This window comes from Emys orbicularis, chromosome 4 (assembly GCF_028017835.1).
Source record: "Emys orbicularis isolate rEmyOrb1 chromosome 4, rEmyOrb1.hap1, whole genome shotgun sequence".
NCBI classification, from domain to species: Eukaryota; Metazoa; Chordata; order Testudines; family Emydidae; genus Emys; species Emys orbicularis.
The window spans coordinates 16,626,032-16,644,273 of record NC_088686.1 but is presented as its reverse complement, the minus strand read 5'-3'; the positions used below and the strand labels follow the sequence as shown (position 1 = coordinate 16,644,273).

At 39.0% G+C, this 18,242-nt stretch overlaps 1 protein-coding gene across 1 annotated transcript in view; it reads right to left on the bottom strand.

Moving 5' to 3' along the window:
• Positions 1 to 18,242, bottom strand: part of SYNE2 (spectrin repeat containing nuclear envelope protein 2) — a 232,829-nt gene that overhangs the window by 118,562 nt on the left and 96,025 nt on the right. Inside the window, exons 48-58 of the mRNA XM_065404096.1 lie at positions 16,876 to 17,198; positions 15,662 to 15,806; positions 14,094 to 14,309; positions 13,382 to 13,647; positions 12,443 to 12,611; positions 9,118 to 9,273; positions 7,159 to 7,299; positions 6,623 to 6,805; positions 5,393 to 5,530; positions 2,882 to 3,067; positions 1,651 to 1,773 (exon numbers count right to left, since the gene is read on the bottom strand). Coding sequence (XP_065260168.1) covers positions 1,651 to 1,773; positions 2,882 to 3,067; positions 5,393 to 5,530; positions 6,623 to 6,805; positions 7,159 to 7,299; positions 9,118 to 9,273; positions 12,443 to 12,611; positions 13,382 to 13,647; positions 14,094 to 14,309; positions 15,662 to 15,806; positions 16,876 to 17,198 — 2,046 coding nt within the window. The remainder of the gene's footprint in view (positions 1 to 1,650; positions 1,774 to 2,881; positions 3,068 to 5,392; positions 5,531 to 6,622; positions 6,806 to 7,158; positions 7,300 to 9,117; positions 9,274 to 12,442; positions 12,612 to 13,381; positions 13,648 to 14,093; positions 14,310 to 15,661; positions 15,807 to 16,875; positions 17,199 to 18,242) is intronic.

Below are 18,242 nucleotides of genomic sequence, written 5' to 3'. Positions count from 1 at the left end.
AGAATATGCTATGAAGAAGAAACAATGATCACTTTTGTCATGCCGTTAAAAAGTTCTCTTATGTAAATTCTGCAGGGCTGATTTTGGACCTTCTCTCTGTTTACCTTCAGAGAATTTTTACCTCAGAATGTTTTCAAAAAATATAGGATGAGACTGTACAAACCAAGAGGAGTGTGTCATGACACTTGCAGGACAGGGGCCATTGGGACTATTTCTGTCCGTCTTGTGGACCTGAGGCATATGGTGGAAATGCTGCACGTTACTGAAAACACATATGCAATTAGCACAGAATATTCTACCTGATAAATAAGTGCGGACAGAAAGTCATGTCTAATGTACTATAGTTTTACTGAGTTGTTGGGTAATTTTAACATTTCAATGATCTCCATCAATTTCAGGTGAAATCTGCATGACTCTGTGTAAAGGTTGCTGGACCTGTTTATTACCTTATCACAGAGTCACACAGACTACATCAGAAATCGATGGAGCTCATTGAAGCGTTAAAATTACCCAACCACTAGACTTGCTTTCAGCAGGTTTCACTAAAATGGTGGTGAAAATGGGTCTCACTAGCAGAACCCTATCTACATTATGGTTCACAACTGTTCAAATCAGTGGGAATGTTTTGTATATTTCTCTAATGTGGACAAAGGTTACAAATCGGGAAGGAAGAATACTGTTTTCAAGGTGAAATATTTCTTCACAATATTAATCACTTCTCCATATACTGTAGCAGCTACAAGTGCCCTCTGGGTAACAGAACAGCAAACATATGACCAAACTTTCAGCTTTCCCCTTAAACTGAATCCACAAATTTTGCATGTAGGTGAACTGAAGATGTGGCTTGTAGACACAGGGAAAAAATAAATAGAAAATATCTTTAATACTTTGATTTATTGTACCCAGGGATGGAAGGCAGAACATCCTGGCCAAAATATCCTTGCAATGAAGTCTTGAATTGATAAATAATCATGGAATTATAGAAATGTAAGACTGAAAGGGATTTAGATAATAAGACTTTGCACATATATACACTTTTCCATTCAATGATCTTCAAGTGCTTTGTAAAAAACAAATGAATTTGCCCTTTTGAGGTAATATAAATCACCTTAATTTCACAAAATGAGGACAATAAGGTACAGAGAAATTAGTATCAACTTTTTCCTCAACTTTTGAGTGTCCAGCCTGAAACCTAGGGCCTGATTTTCCGAAGTGCCAATTGCCTGCAGTTTATGTTGATATTATCTAGAGTTTGGGTGGTCATGACCTCTGAAAATCAGGTCATAAAGTTTCCAGAAATGGAGACACCAAAAATTAATGTGCACTTCTGAAAATTTAAGCATAAACAACTTGCACAAGGTCGCATAGGAAATCTGCTGCAGAGAGAAACAGAACACAGATGTTCCAACTCGTAGTCTCATGCATTAACCACAAGGCCACTTAATTTAATTGTGAAAAAGTTTCTTCAGCCTTTGGGTTATGGGAATTACAGCCACAATTTTCATAATATACCTACTCATTATTGTCCTCAAAAGCAAGTCATGCATCATAATAATTTGTTTGCATTAATAAGCCATCTTCATATCTGTGAAATGTGTTGATTTGTTTATTCAATGTAAGAAAAAAAGGTTTAATAAGATACATACACACCTGTCCATGTCTAAGATGCTCCTTAGGAGAAAAATCTAATATATCTTCTGTTGACAAGATCGTCTTAATTTTGGCAACATCCTTCCCTATCACTTTCACTTCAGATTCAATGGCATCCACCTCCTAGATGTTTTGAAATATCCAAAATATTTGTGGACTATGAAATTTCATTTTACAGCCACATGAATTGTTATTGTGTCTATTATTGTTGTTAATAAATACCAAATAAATTAATGAATTACCAGGTCTAAATTTTATCAAAATTCTAAATACATTGTACTCCAATAATTTAATCGGAAGTAAATTTTCTTCTAATGCAAATTAGAACCACAAAATGTGTAGCTTTCATTTAAATGTTTCGTATTAATAAGAAATATTTTCAAGCTGCCCTTCAAACATATATAAATAAAACAATTTGTATTATACAATATGTTTTGACTGGAAACATATCAGAAAGAGGTATTAAACTGAACCTTACTAAAAAAATAATAATTATGTACAATATCAGAGATTGAATGCTGCTGCATTTACAGTATATTCAACAGGTATTGCTGATCCAGAAGCTAGTTGCTATCAATCACATTGTCTTTCACAGGCTCCTTGTCATAACTCACATAGGGAATTAGGTACTAATGGTCAGCTAGTCAGGTTTAATCCCTGAGTAGGGAATCAAAATAACCTTGAAGTCACACATGAACTACTCTTGGGCTTGTGTACATGGGGAAGTTTACTGGCTGAACTATTCTGATATAATTATACCCTTACAGCACCTTGTGTGGACACTGTCATTCTAGTATAAGATTGCCTTTTTCCAATTTAGCTTATGTTGCTTTGAAACTGTATGAGCTAAACCAGAAAAAGGCACTCTTATATTGGTATAACTCCCCATGTGCACACTATTATTCTGGTGTAACTCTAGCAGAATAATTATATAACAGTATAGTTCTGCTGTCAAATTTCTCTGTGGAAACAAGCCCTTTGAATAAGCTAGTAATAAGCATTGTGTTTCTCCTCCTCATAGAGACAGAAGGCACACCCCCCACATTATTTTACTATTTCTCTTGAATTTTACAGCTTAATTATCACATTGGGATTTTTTTTAAATGATGCATTTACCTATATGTTATTCCTATTATTAAAATGAGAATGCTTGCATTCTAATGGCAAATAATGTATACGATCTAATGAAACACCAATAAAAGGCTATTTTTTTCAGACTACCCAGACTTACATCAGCCATGTGCTGGATCTGTGGAAGAATTTCCACTATCTTTTGCTGTAAAGATGTTACTTGACCATTTACTTCATTTATCTGTTGCACTATATTTTCTGTTTCAAAGATTATTGATAACTCATCCAATTGTGAATAGATGGTATGTAGAAGATTTTGCTTTTGTTCTGAATCTTCCAATGCCATCTAGAAAAAATAAAATAAAAACATCACCATGTTTGAGGCACTTAGATTGCCTGATTCACTGATGCACCTCAGCTCAGATACAAACCTCTGTTGCATTCTCAAATACTTTGGCCTTCCAGCCCAAAACATACTAATGTTCCAAACTGTAAAGACTTTGTTTAAATGCAATAATGTAATCCTTGGATTAACAGGAGTCAGTGAAACTTTCATAGAATTTTGCATTCATATTCCCCCTATGGCAGATTACACCATTTATAATATAGAACAACCTACCATGGAAGGCTACAATACCACTAGTAAAATCCGAGGCACAGCAATGACATAAAGTCATGTCCTGAGAGCAAATGATTCTTCTGGGCTAAATTCATGCCTTTTTATATAAAAAGTCATGTCCTGAGAGCAAATGATTCTTCTGGGCTAAATTCATGCCTTCTCATGCCAAAACTTAGTCCCTGGAAAAATCATGAAGCAGGTCCTCAAGGAATCAATTTTGAAGCACTTAGAGGAGAGGAAAGTGATAAGGAACAGTCAGCATGGATTCCCCAAGGGCAAGTCATGCCTGACTAACCTAATTGCCTTCTATGATGAGATAACTGGCTCTGTGGATGAGGGGAAAGCAGTGGACATGTTATTCTTTGACTTTAGCAAAGCTTTTGATATGGTCTCCCACAGTATTCTTGCTGGCAAGTTAAAGAAGTATGGGCTGGATGAATGGACTATAAGGTGGCTAGAAAGCAGGCTAGATCATCGGGCTCAACAGGTCATGATCAATGGCTCCATGTCTAGTTGACAGCTGGTATCAAGCGGAGTGCTCCAAGGGTTGGTCCTGGGGCCGGTTTTGTTCAATATCTTCATTAATGATCTGGAGGATGGTGTGGATTGCACCCTCAGCAAGTTTGCAGATGACACTAAACTGGGAGGAGTGGTAGATACGCTGGAGGGTAGGGATAGGATACGGAGGGACCTAGACAAATTAGAGGATTGGGAGAAAAGAAATCGGATGAGGTTCAACGAGGACAAGTGCAGAATCCTGAATTTAGGACAGAAGAATCCCATGCACTGCTACAGACTAGAGACCGAGTGGCTAGGCAGCAGTTCTGCAGAAAAGGACCTAGGGGTTACAGTGGACGAGAAGCTGGATATGAGTCAACAGTGTGGCCTTGTTGCCAAGAAGGCCAACGGCATTTTGGGCTGTATAAGTAGGAGCATTGCCAGCAGATCGAGGGACGTGATCATTCCCCTCTATTCGGCATTGGTGAGGCCTCATCTGGAGTACTGTGTCCAGTTTTGGGTCCCACACTACAAGAAGGATGTGGAAAAATTGGAAAGAGTCCAGTGGAGGGCAACAAAAATGATTAGGGGGCTGGAGCACATGACTTATGAGGAGAGGCTGAGGGACCTGGGATTGTTTAGTCTGCAGAAGAGAAGAATGAGGGGGGATTTGATAGCTGCTTTCAACTACCTGAAAGGGGGTTCCAAAGAGGATGGATCTAGACCGTTCTCAGTGGTAGCAGATGACAGAACAAGGAGTAATGGTCTCAAGTTGCAGTAGGGGAGGTTTAGGTTGGATATTAGGAAAAACTTTTTCACTAGGAGGGTGTTGAATCACTGGAATGGGTTACCTAAGGAGGTGGTGGAATCTCCTTCCTTAGAAGTTTTTAAGGTCAGGCTTGATGAAGCCCTGGCTGGGAAGATTTAGTTGGGTATTGGTCCTGCTTTGAGCAGGGGGTTGGACTAGATGACCTCCTGAAGTCCCTTCCAACCCTGATATGCTATGATTCTATGAACTAAGATTTCACATACAGAAACCAGTCTTTCCACCATTCTGCCCATGGCGTCAAATTCCCTCTGATAATGTTATAAAAACCTGACACTTGAAATAACTTACCACAGTCCACTTTAAAGTGCATAAGGAAAACTGATTTATGAATCACAATTCACCTCAAAATGCTTTAACAAATGCACAAGAACCAATAAACTGATCTACTAATTCTAGATCAATGCACTGTTTACTAAAAACAACAGCATGACTTGTAAAATCTGATAAACTGTAAAGCAGTGCAACAAATAGACAAAGGGCAGGACACAAAGTTTATCATTTTCTGAGACAGATCTATCCCCCTATGGCTGCTGACATTTTTTATCACTGTGGTCATTTTTCACTGAAGTTCACTGAAGTTCAAATTTTCAGTGGACTTCCTTATTTGTACCTAAAAATTTTGTTGGTGCAAAATCCATACCTACATGAGCAGGAGATACTTAGAATAAGCCACACAGTTTTTGTAATTTGGGCTCCCTGTACAGAAAATTTGTATATACACTTACTTGAAGGGCTTTGGCATGTTTACTCAGGGCTTTTGCAGAGTCATTTTCAGCCTCCACAGTTAACAAACGATTGGTGGTTTCTATCCATAACTGCATGCTCTTCAAGAGTTCCTCATATTCCTCCATCTTACTAGTGGCCTATAAAAAAATACTCATAAATGTATGTTCTGTAACACCTGAAGTTAACATCCCTTATAAATGAAAGACTAGTTATATTTATTAGTAAGTTCTGAATTATGAGGTATTATTCTGCTCAAATCAGGGTTAGCACATTTGACTGAGAAAACAGAAAATCTGAATTCAATCCCCAGCTCTGCCACACTTTGTGTGTGACCTTGGGCACGTCACTTAATTTACCTCAGCTCTATCTTTAAAATGAGACTAGTACTTTCCTACTTCTTAAGGGTGTCGTGAGAATAAATCCATTAAGAAGTGTGAGGACCATATCGTATTTATACAGAGAGAAATCCCTAACTGTGAGAGATGGAAGGCCTAATTCTCCACTGGCATCCACTAAGGACTTACATCAACAGAGTTTGGCCTGATTAGCTGAATGACTTTTTAGCTATATTCTGGAAAAAAAACACATTTAAGGGGAAAAATTAAAGAACACTCAATATATTTTTGTGGACTTTGGTGAAATTAACCTGGCTATGAAATAAAGAAGCAGGATAAAATGATCAAAAACACTTGAGAGCTTTAGGAGCTTAATTCCCAGTTTTATAAGTGATTTAGGCACTTAGGCCAAGATCTTCAAAAGTATTTAAGCATTTAACTCACATTAAAAGCAGTGGGAGTTAGGCACCTAAATACCTTTGAGAATCTGGGCTTAGGAAGCCTAAGTCCCACTGAGACCGCAATGAGACTGAGGCTAGGTCTACACTGGGGGGGGCAGGGGAAATCGACCTAAGATACGCAACTTCAGCTACGCGAATAGCGTAGCTGAAGTCGGCGTATCTTAGGTCGATTTACCTGGTCGTGAAGACGGCGGCGAGTCGACCGCTGCCGCTCCCCCGTCGACTCCGTTTCCGCCTCTCGCCGCGGTGGAGTTCCGGAGTCGACGGCAGAATGATCGGGGATCGAAGATGCGATAAATTGATCCCCGATAGATCGATCACTAGACATACCCTTAGGCTCCTATGCCATGCAGGCCCTTTTGAATTTTAACCATAGTCTCTACTTTAATGTCTGATTCTTTATTAAACCAAACACTTGTAGCTTTGCCTTTACCTTGTTTAAGAGTGTGGTTCTGCGCTCAGCATGTTGTGAGACCTGCTGGTACTGCTGCAAAGGAATCATTAAGCTGTCCATCCATTCCTGTGCGTGACATGGATCCTTTTCTGCTATATCCTGCACTTCTGAGTCCAGTTCATTCAGTTTGTAATGCCAAAGATCTAGCACATCCCAGATTGTCTGCATATGGGAATATGGTAAAAAAAACATTAAGGTCAGACCTAATTCTGACAGGATACATATCTAATTTATGTTTCCTGTGTGGGGCATGTGAGTTTTGAATTTGCAAAGGTTCATGAACTCATATGACTAGTACAGAATGTTCTGTATCTACCCTGGGTCACTCATGCCTAAGGCAAATGAGAAAAGAAATCTTTTGCTGTGAGCTGAAAGGTTTTGAAAGTATTCATCAAGTAGATGCTTCTGCGTATGCAGGCAAACACAACGGAAGGTCCCTTGACAGTCTCCTAAATCAGATTCAGTAACTGGACCCACGGTCTTCAGACTCAGAAAAGGGACTTTTGAGACATTACCTTTTGAATTTCCTTGGCTTTTGCAATGTTTTCACTCTTGTGTTGTAACATCTTTTCAACAGCTTGCAGGCCATTGTTAATATTCTCTACTTTTTTATTCATTGCATAATGAGGAGAGCTCTGCAAGATTTTGGTGTTAACCTGTCATAGTAAAGGGAAAAGTTATGCAGGTAACAAAGATCTGTTTCTTTATTCATAATGTCTCACAAAAAGTTTCAGAATTCTTTGTATTACTGCCTTGACAAGTCACATAAGAATGTAAGGGCAGAATTAGATTTGCTGTGAGAAGCAACAGTAATATGGTGTTGAGTTCATGGGTTTCATCCCACTAAAATGACAGGTGGAACACAGCATTAAATACAAATCAATAGAATATAGTACAATATTGGGTCACGTCTGCTGGTTTCTGTTCTGGCCAGTAATGTAAGAGATACAACCTGTACTAGGGAAAGGACACACTCCAGCTCCTCACTCTGAAAAATCAAAACTGAACTATTATCTGCCAGCTGATAGCACTGTTTTGCCTGAGAAATAAATATCAAGGTTTTACACGTTTCCACTATATTAATGCTCAGATTCACTACAAAAATAAATAACTTTAAGGCCCCAAAACCATCAAGTGCAGAATCTCTCTCAGCAGAACTCTTCAGGAACAAGAAATAGGGATATTGAGTACCATGATTTTTGTGTAAGTTGTGGTAAAATTTTCAAAATTGCCTAACTGATTTAGGAACCTAAGCCCAATTTTTTTAAAGGGACTTCGTTTAGGACTAGTCTGCACACAAAAATTGTATTACATTAATTATACCGCTGTAGTTAAAGCAGTACACCGTCCTTAGTATGGATGCAGTTATACTGGTATAAAGATGCTTATACTAACCAGCACAGCTTACAGGAGTATAATTTATACCGGTATAACAGCATCCTCACTAGGGGGGTGTATTGGTATAGCTATTACAGTAAAAAAAATCATGCTCCTATTCTAAAATACCTATACTGATACATATCAGACCTTGGGCTTCCAAATGCCTTAGTCACTTCTGAAAATGGGACTGAGACTCCTTAATCACTGGGGAGCATGAAAGCAGTGTGCACCAGAGAGGATACATTTTGTTCTTTTTCACCCCTTTTATTAGAATCAGTAAAAATGATTAAACAATATAAACAACCATAATTCTATGCTTCTAGGTTAGAATTTTATCTCAAACTTAATGGACCATTCTGATTCTCTTTTTCTTCTTGTTTTACACCCTGCAGTCCCTCTTAAAACTTTGACAGCCTTGCTCTAGAAAAATAGATGATATTTCATTTATTATGTATGTATTATACTTCGGGAATACTGAAAATACTGAGACAATGTTAGTTATCTATATTAACTGGCACGATTTGTAGGGCGCCACAGTGCTCCAGGGGTTGCTATAAAGAGTTAGGGCACTAATAATACCCTGCCATGTGTGCAGCTCTGTTTATAAAAGTATTTGTTGAACTTCTTGATGGCTTTGAAATGCCCACAAAACAAAGACATATGTTTTGAACATCTCATCTCATCCAGCTGTGTCTGATACCATGATGAGGTTTCACACTTATTGGGAAACAGAGGGTAAAACACACTATTGGTCACGTTTAAGAATAAGATTGAAGGGAAAGAGAACAGTGGTGTTCTAGAAGGTATAAAAGAATGTATATGCTTCTTAGCCTTACTGAATCTGCCATTTCTTCTTGTAGCTTAATTAAAATAAATTTTATACCCTAATTTGTTGATTGCTATAATATTTTAAAAGGATACAGAGGTAACACATGCAATTTATCTATAGTTTATACATTTTTACTAAGTGTGGAATGCAAGTAAAATTAGCATTTATACCAACTAACATTTTCAACTGACACTTGTAGTTATGGCAATAATATAGCGTAAAAACATTCCAAATAAATAAATATGTGAATTTCACAAATTATTACCTTCTCTTCTAGGTCTTGTAATGTTTTCTTGCAGTCTTCCAACTGTGTTTCAATATCTGCAGGAACTATTGTATACATTTCTGAATACTTGATTCGTAGTTTCTCCATAATATCCTTAATAGTTTGATTCTCTCTGTTAATTATACTCTGAATCTCCTAAAAACATTTCAGAGAGGTTTCAGCACTAATAAAACACCAAAAACTTAAACTCAGTAGGAACTAAATGAGTCTTCTACCATGATGTTGATTTAAATAAGTTGTTTTCCCATTACAAAACCTGACTTGACAACCTATGCTAGCAGATTAAACCTGAGATATATTCAGTGGTTTAGACAAATGACGCTTTTCAATCTGTAAGAATTAATTAAACTTGATACCACTCAATGTCAAACTATTGTTCCAGTAATACTTATTGACAGAAATAATATATGATTAAAACGTTAAAGTGCTTCTGTGATTTAATGTTCAGCTTTCTGACATTCCTGTTTCAATTACTCGATTTTTACTTTCAAAGAAGTTCTAACAGTTTAACATTATTCTAGCAGCTACATTACTATAATAACAACACAAAGACCGCTAAAAGCAACAGCCTCGAAGCTGAAGTGTCTGTTTTCATGTAATTATGTAGAACTGCAGAGCAGAGCTCCTTTCAAAACAGTGGGTTCCAGTTCCGTTGAGGAATGTAGGTTTTGTGAGACAAAAGAAACCTGAACAACTGTCTACAGCCTGTGGCCTAGAAACAAAACCTGAACGAAGTCCTCTCACAGAAAGAAGGAAGAAGAAACTTGTTTGTTAGGCTTTCTAAAATGTCAGGTTGCAAAATTTCTTGTTTTTACATTTACTTTCCCCTACTCTCTGCCATTTTTGTGTGGTGTCAAATGTTAAATAAGTTATTGGGCAAAGTGATAAATTCCTATTATGCACTGAGAACTTTTTATTTTACTGTTAGACTATGGGGTGATGATTTTTATAAAGTTTAACCATTCCCCGTTAAATCCTAACCTCCATTTGGGAATCCTGTCCCACACCTAAGTACCATGCAGAGAAACACTGTATCAATGGATGAAATTACCGGTAAGTTTTCTTTCCCTTTTTACTGTGACAACTGGGTCCAACTGTAAAGAACATAAAGCATCTGTACACCAAATACACCACAAAGAAGCTTACTGTAACAGTACCACAATTAAGGATGTGCCAGTATTTATGGGCTCCCAAATAACCAGCATTTGAAAGAAAACAACTCTCTGACCTGCAGTAAGCAGAAAATATCCCTTTGTAAAATGGACTTCCATATCAGTATATAAATACAAACATGCAGTTAATACTTTTTAGCTGCAAAATTGTGGTGTAGAAAAGCTTCCCAATTTTGTCCTAAAGAACTAGATAATAATGATGATTATTATTGTTTGTATTACTCTAGCACCTAAGAGCACTAGTCATGGACCAGGGCTCCACAGTGCTAGGTGCTGTACAAACAGAAGAAAAAGATGGTCCCTACCCCAAGGGGCTACATAACATTACCTCACTATCTGCAGCTTTATCCTACACGGGTGCTACTTTAAAACACGGCCAACTGCCTTAGATAGATAAATAAGCACTGCAGTTCATTTCTGTCAGTATTTCATAGACTAGAATCATAGAAATGTAGGTCTTGAAGTCCCTCCCCCTGCACTGAAGCAGGATTAAGAAACCTAATTGCAGTAGCCAAGGTGTTTCTTATATTAAATATAGGAAAGAGAATATTGCACATATTATTCTTATATATATTTATTTTAAGTGAAATTGGGGGATTTTTCAGTACTCTCAGTAGAAGGAACACTGCACATAATGAGGTTATGTTATTTAGTCAACTAAGGAAACTGACTATTTTTTTTTAAAGGGCATTGCTGATTCTTTTCCCCTCCAATTCCTGGCAGTGGTATTGGGAGTACTGTCTACACTGCTTCATTTTGCCAGGGGCATCCCTCCCGGTCAGTTTTCCACCCCTCATTCAGCTACAGCAAGCACAATGTAAGGAGTACAGCAGGAATTTAGAGGCGGAAATGGTAGCCTTTTGCTCTTGGATACTATAAAAACCTCACTGAAATAGCAGCATTGACCTGCAAGTACTTACAGAGTGAAAAACAATTCTTACAGACAAGTTTGAAAGATTTCATCACAGTAATGCTAGCTCATGAACTCCCTAGATATGTATTTGTATATTCCACATTGTGTTAACTCCCAAAGAAATCCCCAAGCACATTATCACCATTCTCATATGTTCGTATGTTATTCCCTGCCCTCAACCCTTCGTCATCTTGTCTTTTCCAGACTGTAAATTCTATGGGGCAGGGATTGTCACTCTGTGTTTGTACTGCACCCAGCACAACTGAGCCCCAGTCTTCCCTGGGGCCTTCAGGGTCTACCGTAAATAAATGTATATTATAATATTAATCATCAATAACAATAATTAATCCACATAAGGGAGTTTGTGAAAGAAAACTACAGTTTAAATAAGCCACTCATGCAAGGTTAACAACAAATACATTTAAATGATATAAAGGTTTTAGAAAATGTGTTAAAACCCAGGTGTAAATCTAAGGGCTTGTCATGCACTAACTCTGTATAGACAAGCTGGGGTGTAAATCTACAGCGCAGTAGCTTGCCGCACACAAAGTCACCAAGTGGACCCTGCTGCTGTGCACTAAAAGCTTTGCGATGCATTTTGATCTACTGCTGTTTGAAGTGGATTACGTTTGAAACAACTGGAGGTCAAAGTGCACTGCAGAACTTTAAGTGCACAACAGCAAGGTTCATATGGCCAGTTAATGTGTGGCACGCTACAGCACTGTAGATTTGCACCCCAGCTTGCCATGCACGATCTCTCTCTGTATAGACATGCCCTAAAACTGAAGGCGGTTGTGGTCCTGATAATGATCTCACTTACAAACATTTTACACCAGTGTAATCCATTGACTTCAGTGGAGCTACTGCCAATATACACTGCAAGAGATCAGAATCCGCCCCTTCGAAGATATCCTTGGGCAGGATGGGAGGAATGAGAAGATGCATATAAGCTGAGCAGCCATTTCTAAGTGAGAGAGGATTGGCTGAGTCCCTCCATAGGATCAGAACAGGCCTCTGTAGCTGTGGCACATGATCAGGTTGCAAAGCTCTAGCTGGTTCCAAGCCACGTACTTTGGAGAGCCAAGAATTTGGTCCGCATCCCACTGTGCTTATATATTTTGCCACTGATTTCAATGGGAGCAGGCTCCAGCCCCCTGTGTGAAATTTAGTATCTAAAAGCAGAGACCAGCTACATACAATGTGACAGTCTTCTACTCACCTCCAACCCTGCTGCCTTTTCAGTAGACCCTTGTGACTCTCCATCACGCAACAAAAATGAGGCCTTTTGTAATGAACTCCTCACAGCATTTATTTCTTCATTAATCTTGTCTCTTTCCTGAATCTCAGACTGCACAGATTTTTTATGTTTTTGAGCCTTTTGAGATAGCCTTAAAAAAAAAGAAGATTTGCATTGGGAAAACATTAATTATTAGTCTCAATATTAATTAGAAAGTGAAATATTCCAAAGAGTATTCTGCAAAATTAAATGCTGATATTTAAAAATATACATTTAGAACCAAATCTGTGCCTTAAAATGCATGTCTATATTTTGGCGTGCTTACTTTTTGGTACTTAAGTCACTTTTGACTTCACACTCTAAGTTTCTTTACATATGAATCTTCAGATAAAAGTAAATATAGTATGTTTAGTCAAGCAAATTGGGTAGGTCAGCCATCTAACTGTCCAATTTAGGCTTGACATAGAGCTTTCATACTTGCAGCTGAGATGTAGAGACGCAGGCATTGAAAAGTAAGTGCACAAAGATTTAGACATCAAAGAGCAAGCATGAAGAAACACAAAAGTACAATTTTGCTCACAAATTTGGTAACCGGGTTGAGATCCCTTGAAAATCTGGTACATGATGCAGTAATGAAGTGATAAAGATAAAAATTTGTACACAAATACACAGACCGAGGCTGATTTTCACAGGTGCTGATACCTGCAACATCCCTTCCAGTCATTGGGAGCTGCAGGTCCTCAATACCTCTAAAATTCAAGATTTTACATCCTTCACATAATTTTAGCCCATATTTGAAGTCCATTAAACTTTTTGAAACATTCTCTTAGTACGAAGAAAATGCAAGTGAGCCAAGTAAAACATTCTGCTATTAAGTAGTTCTGTGTAAGATGTTTTTGCAGTGTAGTTTCTTGCACGTACTTTTTACATCGATCTTGCATTGCATGTATCTCATATCGAATGGGAACGTCTGCTTTTCTCTCAGTGCTTTCAGGCACATTCAGGATGCTTCTTATACGATGAAGTAGTAAAAGCAATAACAGTTGCTCTTTTTCCATGTTTTCCTCATAACAGTCCACATATTCTAGCAATTCTAAAAGTGCATCTGTGGAGGCCTTCTCTTTCTCTTTAGGACTTTCCGGTAGTTCTTCCTGAAGATTATCTAGAATTATTGCTTGCCGTTCCACCTAAATAAAGAATACAAGTATGAGATAAAGTGCACTTCCTTCAGCATTTCACATTATATTATGTCCTTGACATGCATATCAAACTCACACTAACAGCAATGGGAGCTCAGTGTGAGACTGAGACTCTCAGACTGAGAGCTCAGGGCTTGATCCTGCAGGGTACTGAGCACTTTAGTTCTGATCCAACAAAGCACATAAGCACATGCATAGTTCAAACCCAGTGAGTAGCCCGACTGAATTCAGCAATTCAGTCTATAAATGTTTACATTAAGAAAAGGTAATAGATAATGGGACAGTCAGATGGTGTAAACTGACATATCTCCACTGATTTCAGGGGAGCTATACTGATTTTCACCAGCCAAAGATTTGGCCCCGTAATCTTCTTTAAGCATCCTGTTTTGTTATGTTTGTTCCCAAAATATTCTACAACCTGTTAAGCCACTTACTTCTTCATTGACAAATTTCCATTCCTGTTTTAGCTCCTTGCAGTTAATCTCCCATTCTTTTGCAGCCTCGAGCAAACCAAGCCACTTTCCCCACAGTGCTGACACAATCCTGACCAGCGTGCAGTCACTTCCTTTGCACACCATGCTCAGGTCTCTCGAGTCCCGTCTCAACGTCATTAGATCCTCTTCAGCCGAAAGAAGGTTAGAGACCAAAACCTTGATACAAATAATAAACAGAACAATATTGCATATCAGGATATCTAATAAAACAATTCCTTACATGATTAGTCTTCTGGGATAAATAACAGATACTTTGTTGTCTGATGCCTAGATACTATACCGATGAGCCAATTTTATATCGGATAACATAAGACAGACTGGGATAAACCAGATAGACAGAGAGAATCTGGGCAAGAGTTTGGAATATATAACAGTGGAAATAGAATTTGCTTATACAATATCTACTATAGAGCACCAGCCTAACCACTTTTTACTTTATCCTCATAGTAGCATGGTGATAGCCACCTAGCTAAGGTTCAACATCTCTAACATCTCTAACTTCCCCAAAAAGAAACCAATCCACTTGAGATGTCATATGCCACATCTCATTTTGAGTAAAGTTTTTCTGGAAGTTTTAAAAAAGCTCAAAAAGAGAATGTTAACATTATTGGGTGAAATCTTGGCTCCATTTAAGACAATGGCAAAACTTCCACTGATCTTCATGGGGCTAGAATTTCACCCCCAGCATTTAAGAAGGTTCCTTATACACCTCTACCCCGATATAACGCGGCCCGATATAACACAAATTCGGATATAACGCGGTAAAGCAGCGCTCCCGGGGGGGGGGGGGGGGCTGCGCACTCTGGTAGATCAAAGCAAGTTCGATATAACGCGGTTTCGCCTATAACACGGTAAGATTTTTTGGCTCCCGAGGACAGCGTTATATTGAGGTAGAGGTGTATTTGACTTTTTGAACATTCTCCTTTTTTGGGGATCTTTGTTTTGTTAGTCCTGCAGAGAAATGCCTTTTACCAGGGATGAAGGGTGGGGGGTTGTTTTTATTTTCTGGGGGATTTTTTTCACAGGAGTAATTATTGGGGAATTACAGATATAAAATATAAAAAGCCTGCGATGGGGTGTACAATACAACAGTAGGCCAGAAAAGGATTAAACTAGGGATTCTTTAACACAGGGATGTGAACAGGAGGCCGGGGAAGGGCCTTAGGGAAGTAGGAGGGAAGAAACAGTGATCTCTCTCCCTCTCCTCCCATTCCAAGGAGAAAACAAGGTCAAGGATCTTCTGGGTCTAGGCCCCAATCAAGAAGCATGGAGGAACTTGTGCTAAAAAATAATACATTTGCATGGATACAAAAGTATCTGAAACACAGATAAAGTTTATTTGGTAAACACTATGATATATACATCATATATGGCCCGTTTAAACCTAACCTCAGGAAAACATAGGCCTATCAACTCCACTTCTACTCTTTGTGTTTCAAGACCTAATGAGTCTGTTTGGATCATTGTTTTGTACAGGGGTTTTGTAGCTACTTCAGAGTGACGCTTACCTTGCTTTGTTCCAAGTGCTCCAGAGCTTCCTTATAAGACCTTGGAATTTGGGACAAAGATTGTCCAAGAATCTTTTCCAGTTCATTAAGATTAGCACATACCTTCTCTTTGATTTTTGTGTAGCTTTTGTATTTTTCAAAGCACCTATGAAACACAATTAGCAAACTACTCAAACTTTACTATAATTCCTCCTTGCCTCAGTTTTAATGCACGGTGTAATAATAAATGTAACAAACAAACAGATCTGAACAAATATATCTTTTAAAGCAATACTTGCCGAATATTTTAGGTTTGCTATCAGAGATACCTCAAAAATTGAGGTATACAATGGCCTCCAGATACCAATTATTTTTTTCTTTTACCCACCACCCTGTTGCAAAGAAATAATTTATATGAACATACACACACACCAATTGTGTATGTAGGACCTGAAGACTTTCGTGCTCTCCTGTTGCTCAGCCGGGGAGCAGCCCAAAAGAAGAAGAATTCAACAAGTCCTGTTCCCAGAGTTGCTTTTCACATTATTATTGACATAATCAAAGACATTAGATCACAAGCAAAGAATTAAACAAACAAAAAAAGCAAAAAGATAAAATGAGCTTTCAGTACACGTATCTGAGGGCCAGGAACAGAAGACACTGTGTTCTGCGTGTTGACTTTGCCTTGACTATCTCCAGTTACACCTCTACCACAATATAACGCAACCCGATATAACACGAATTCGGATATAATGCGGTAAAACAGTGCTCCGGGGGGGCAGGGCTGCGCACTCCGGCGGATCAAAGCAAGTTCGATTTAATGCGGTTTCACCTATAACGCGGTTAGATTTTTTGGCTCCTGAGGACAGCGTTATATCAGGGTAGAGGTGTACTAGAATGGCCTGTGAAAGGGGCATGTTAGGCTAACTGTTGTACCAGAGGCAAAGCCTCGGATTATGGAGATGCTCTGTCTCCCTGTTTGATACCTGCACCGGACTCAGTGCTGGCTGGTATACTTATCTGAATATATTCAAAGCGAATGCTTTATACATTAATTTAAATATGCCTCGTCTAGAGTAATTTTCACACATTAGAATAGCATCTGGGAACAGCATGTATTTGCACAGAGCCATTTTTATTAAACTATAAGGATCCATCACAGTAAAAACGAGATTCCACATTTACTGTCAATCATCTTCCTTGTATCATTGCCTACATAGATCACTTAAACCTACCTCTGCATATCAGTTCTCTTTCTTTGCGCCTTCTCCCTTAGTATTGAATTCTTAGTGACTAGCTCACTTAAAGTATTTTTCAGTTGTGCTTTGGCACTTGGTTTAATTATGTTTTCCAGTTTGGAGGTCAGATCCTCTATGTCTGCCTTTGCAGACTCAAATTCTTCTTGTTTCCAATGTAGAATTTGGCAGGACTCTTCTAGGCTACCAAGATCAACTTTTGCTGAGAGAATTCTGGCTTCATATTCAGTGAGGAGATCCACAGCCCTTTGGACAGCTTTGGTATAAAGTTTAACATTCTCATGAGCTTCATCTATGGCATTCTGAAAGCATTTAAGAGACAAAATGATCAATCAAGAAAAACTGCAGGACACAATGGATTGCAAAACGGCCATTTCAGAGAAATGACATGAGTCGGCCTGGCAGGTGATGCTCTCAGAGGCCACTGGGGGTATGTCTACGCGGGGATAAAAAAATCACCGCTGGCCTGGGTCAGCTGACTTGGACTCACAGGGCTCAGGCGCCAGGGCTGAAAAATTGCTGTGTAGACGTTCAGGCTTGGGATGGAGCCCAAGCTCTGTGACTCTGCGAGGATGGAGGGCCCTAGAGCTCATGCTCTAGCCTGAGCCCAAACATCTACACAGCAATTTTTAGCCCCATGAACCCGAGTCAGCTGACCCAGACCAGCCGGGGGTATGCCACAGGGCTTTTATCCCAGTGTAGACGTACCATGGGACAGAGTCAGGAAGCATGGTAAGTACACGACACTTTCGTGCCAGCAAGTCAGAGCAGAGTGTTGCAATCTTAGAATGAATGAAATTCTTAGAATGCTGAAATTTCAGCTGTTGCCAAAGTACTGTGGGGTGGGGGCGGTAGGGAGCAGGGCTTTGTTAATGGAAACTGCATTCCTGACTAAGGAGTGGATGAAAGCCCTAGAGCCCTCATACAGACTTGGGAAGGTGAGGATACCTGTGCATATTACCCTTAGTAATGTCCATAAAGCAAAGGAAAGCCCACATGTGTATACTCAGGGCTGCTCTCATCTACCCAAAGGGGCCATAATCCATTCCCAGACTGCACTTTTCTGTGACCTCTCCCAATCCCCTCCAAACACTCAAATATATGTGGCTGGGGATTCCCCCAAGCCAGGGAAATGACAAGCAGGGTGGATATGGCAGCTTTCTGCTCCCTGTGTGCCACTGGAATGGCGCAAAAGAAGTGCAACAGGCCAGAGAATCTGGCACTGTTTGATTATAATAAGTTTAACACAAATAATTTCTTCGTTCATTGGCATCATGATCTAAAAAGTAACCAATAATCCAACCACTCCTGAGACGGCTATGAAGGTTTCAATCTTAATCAGTTAC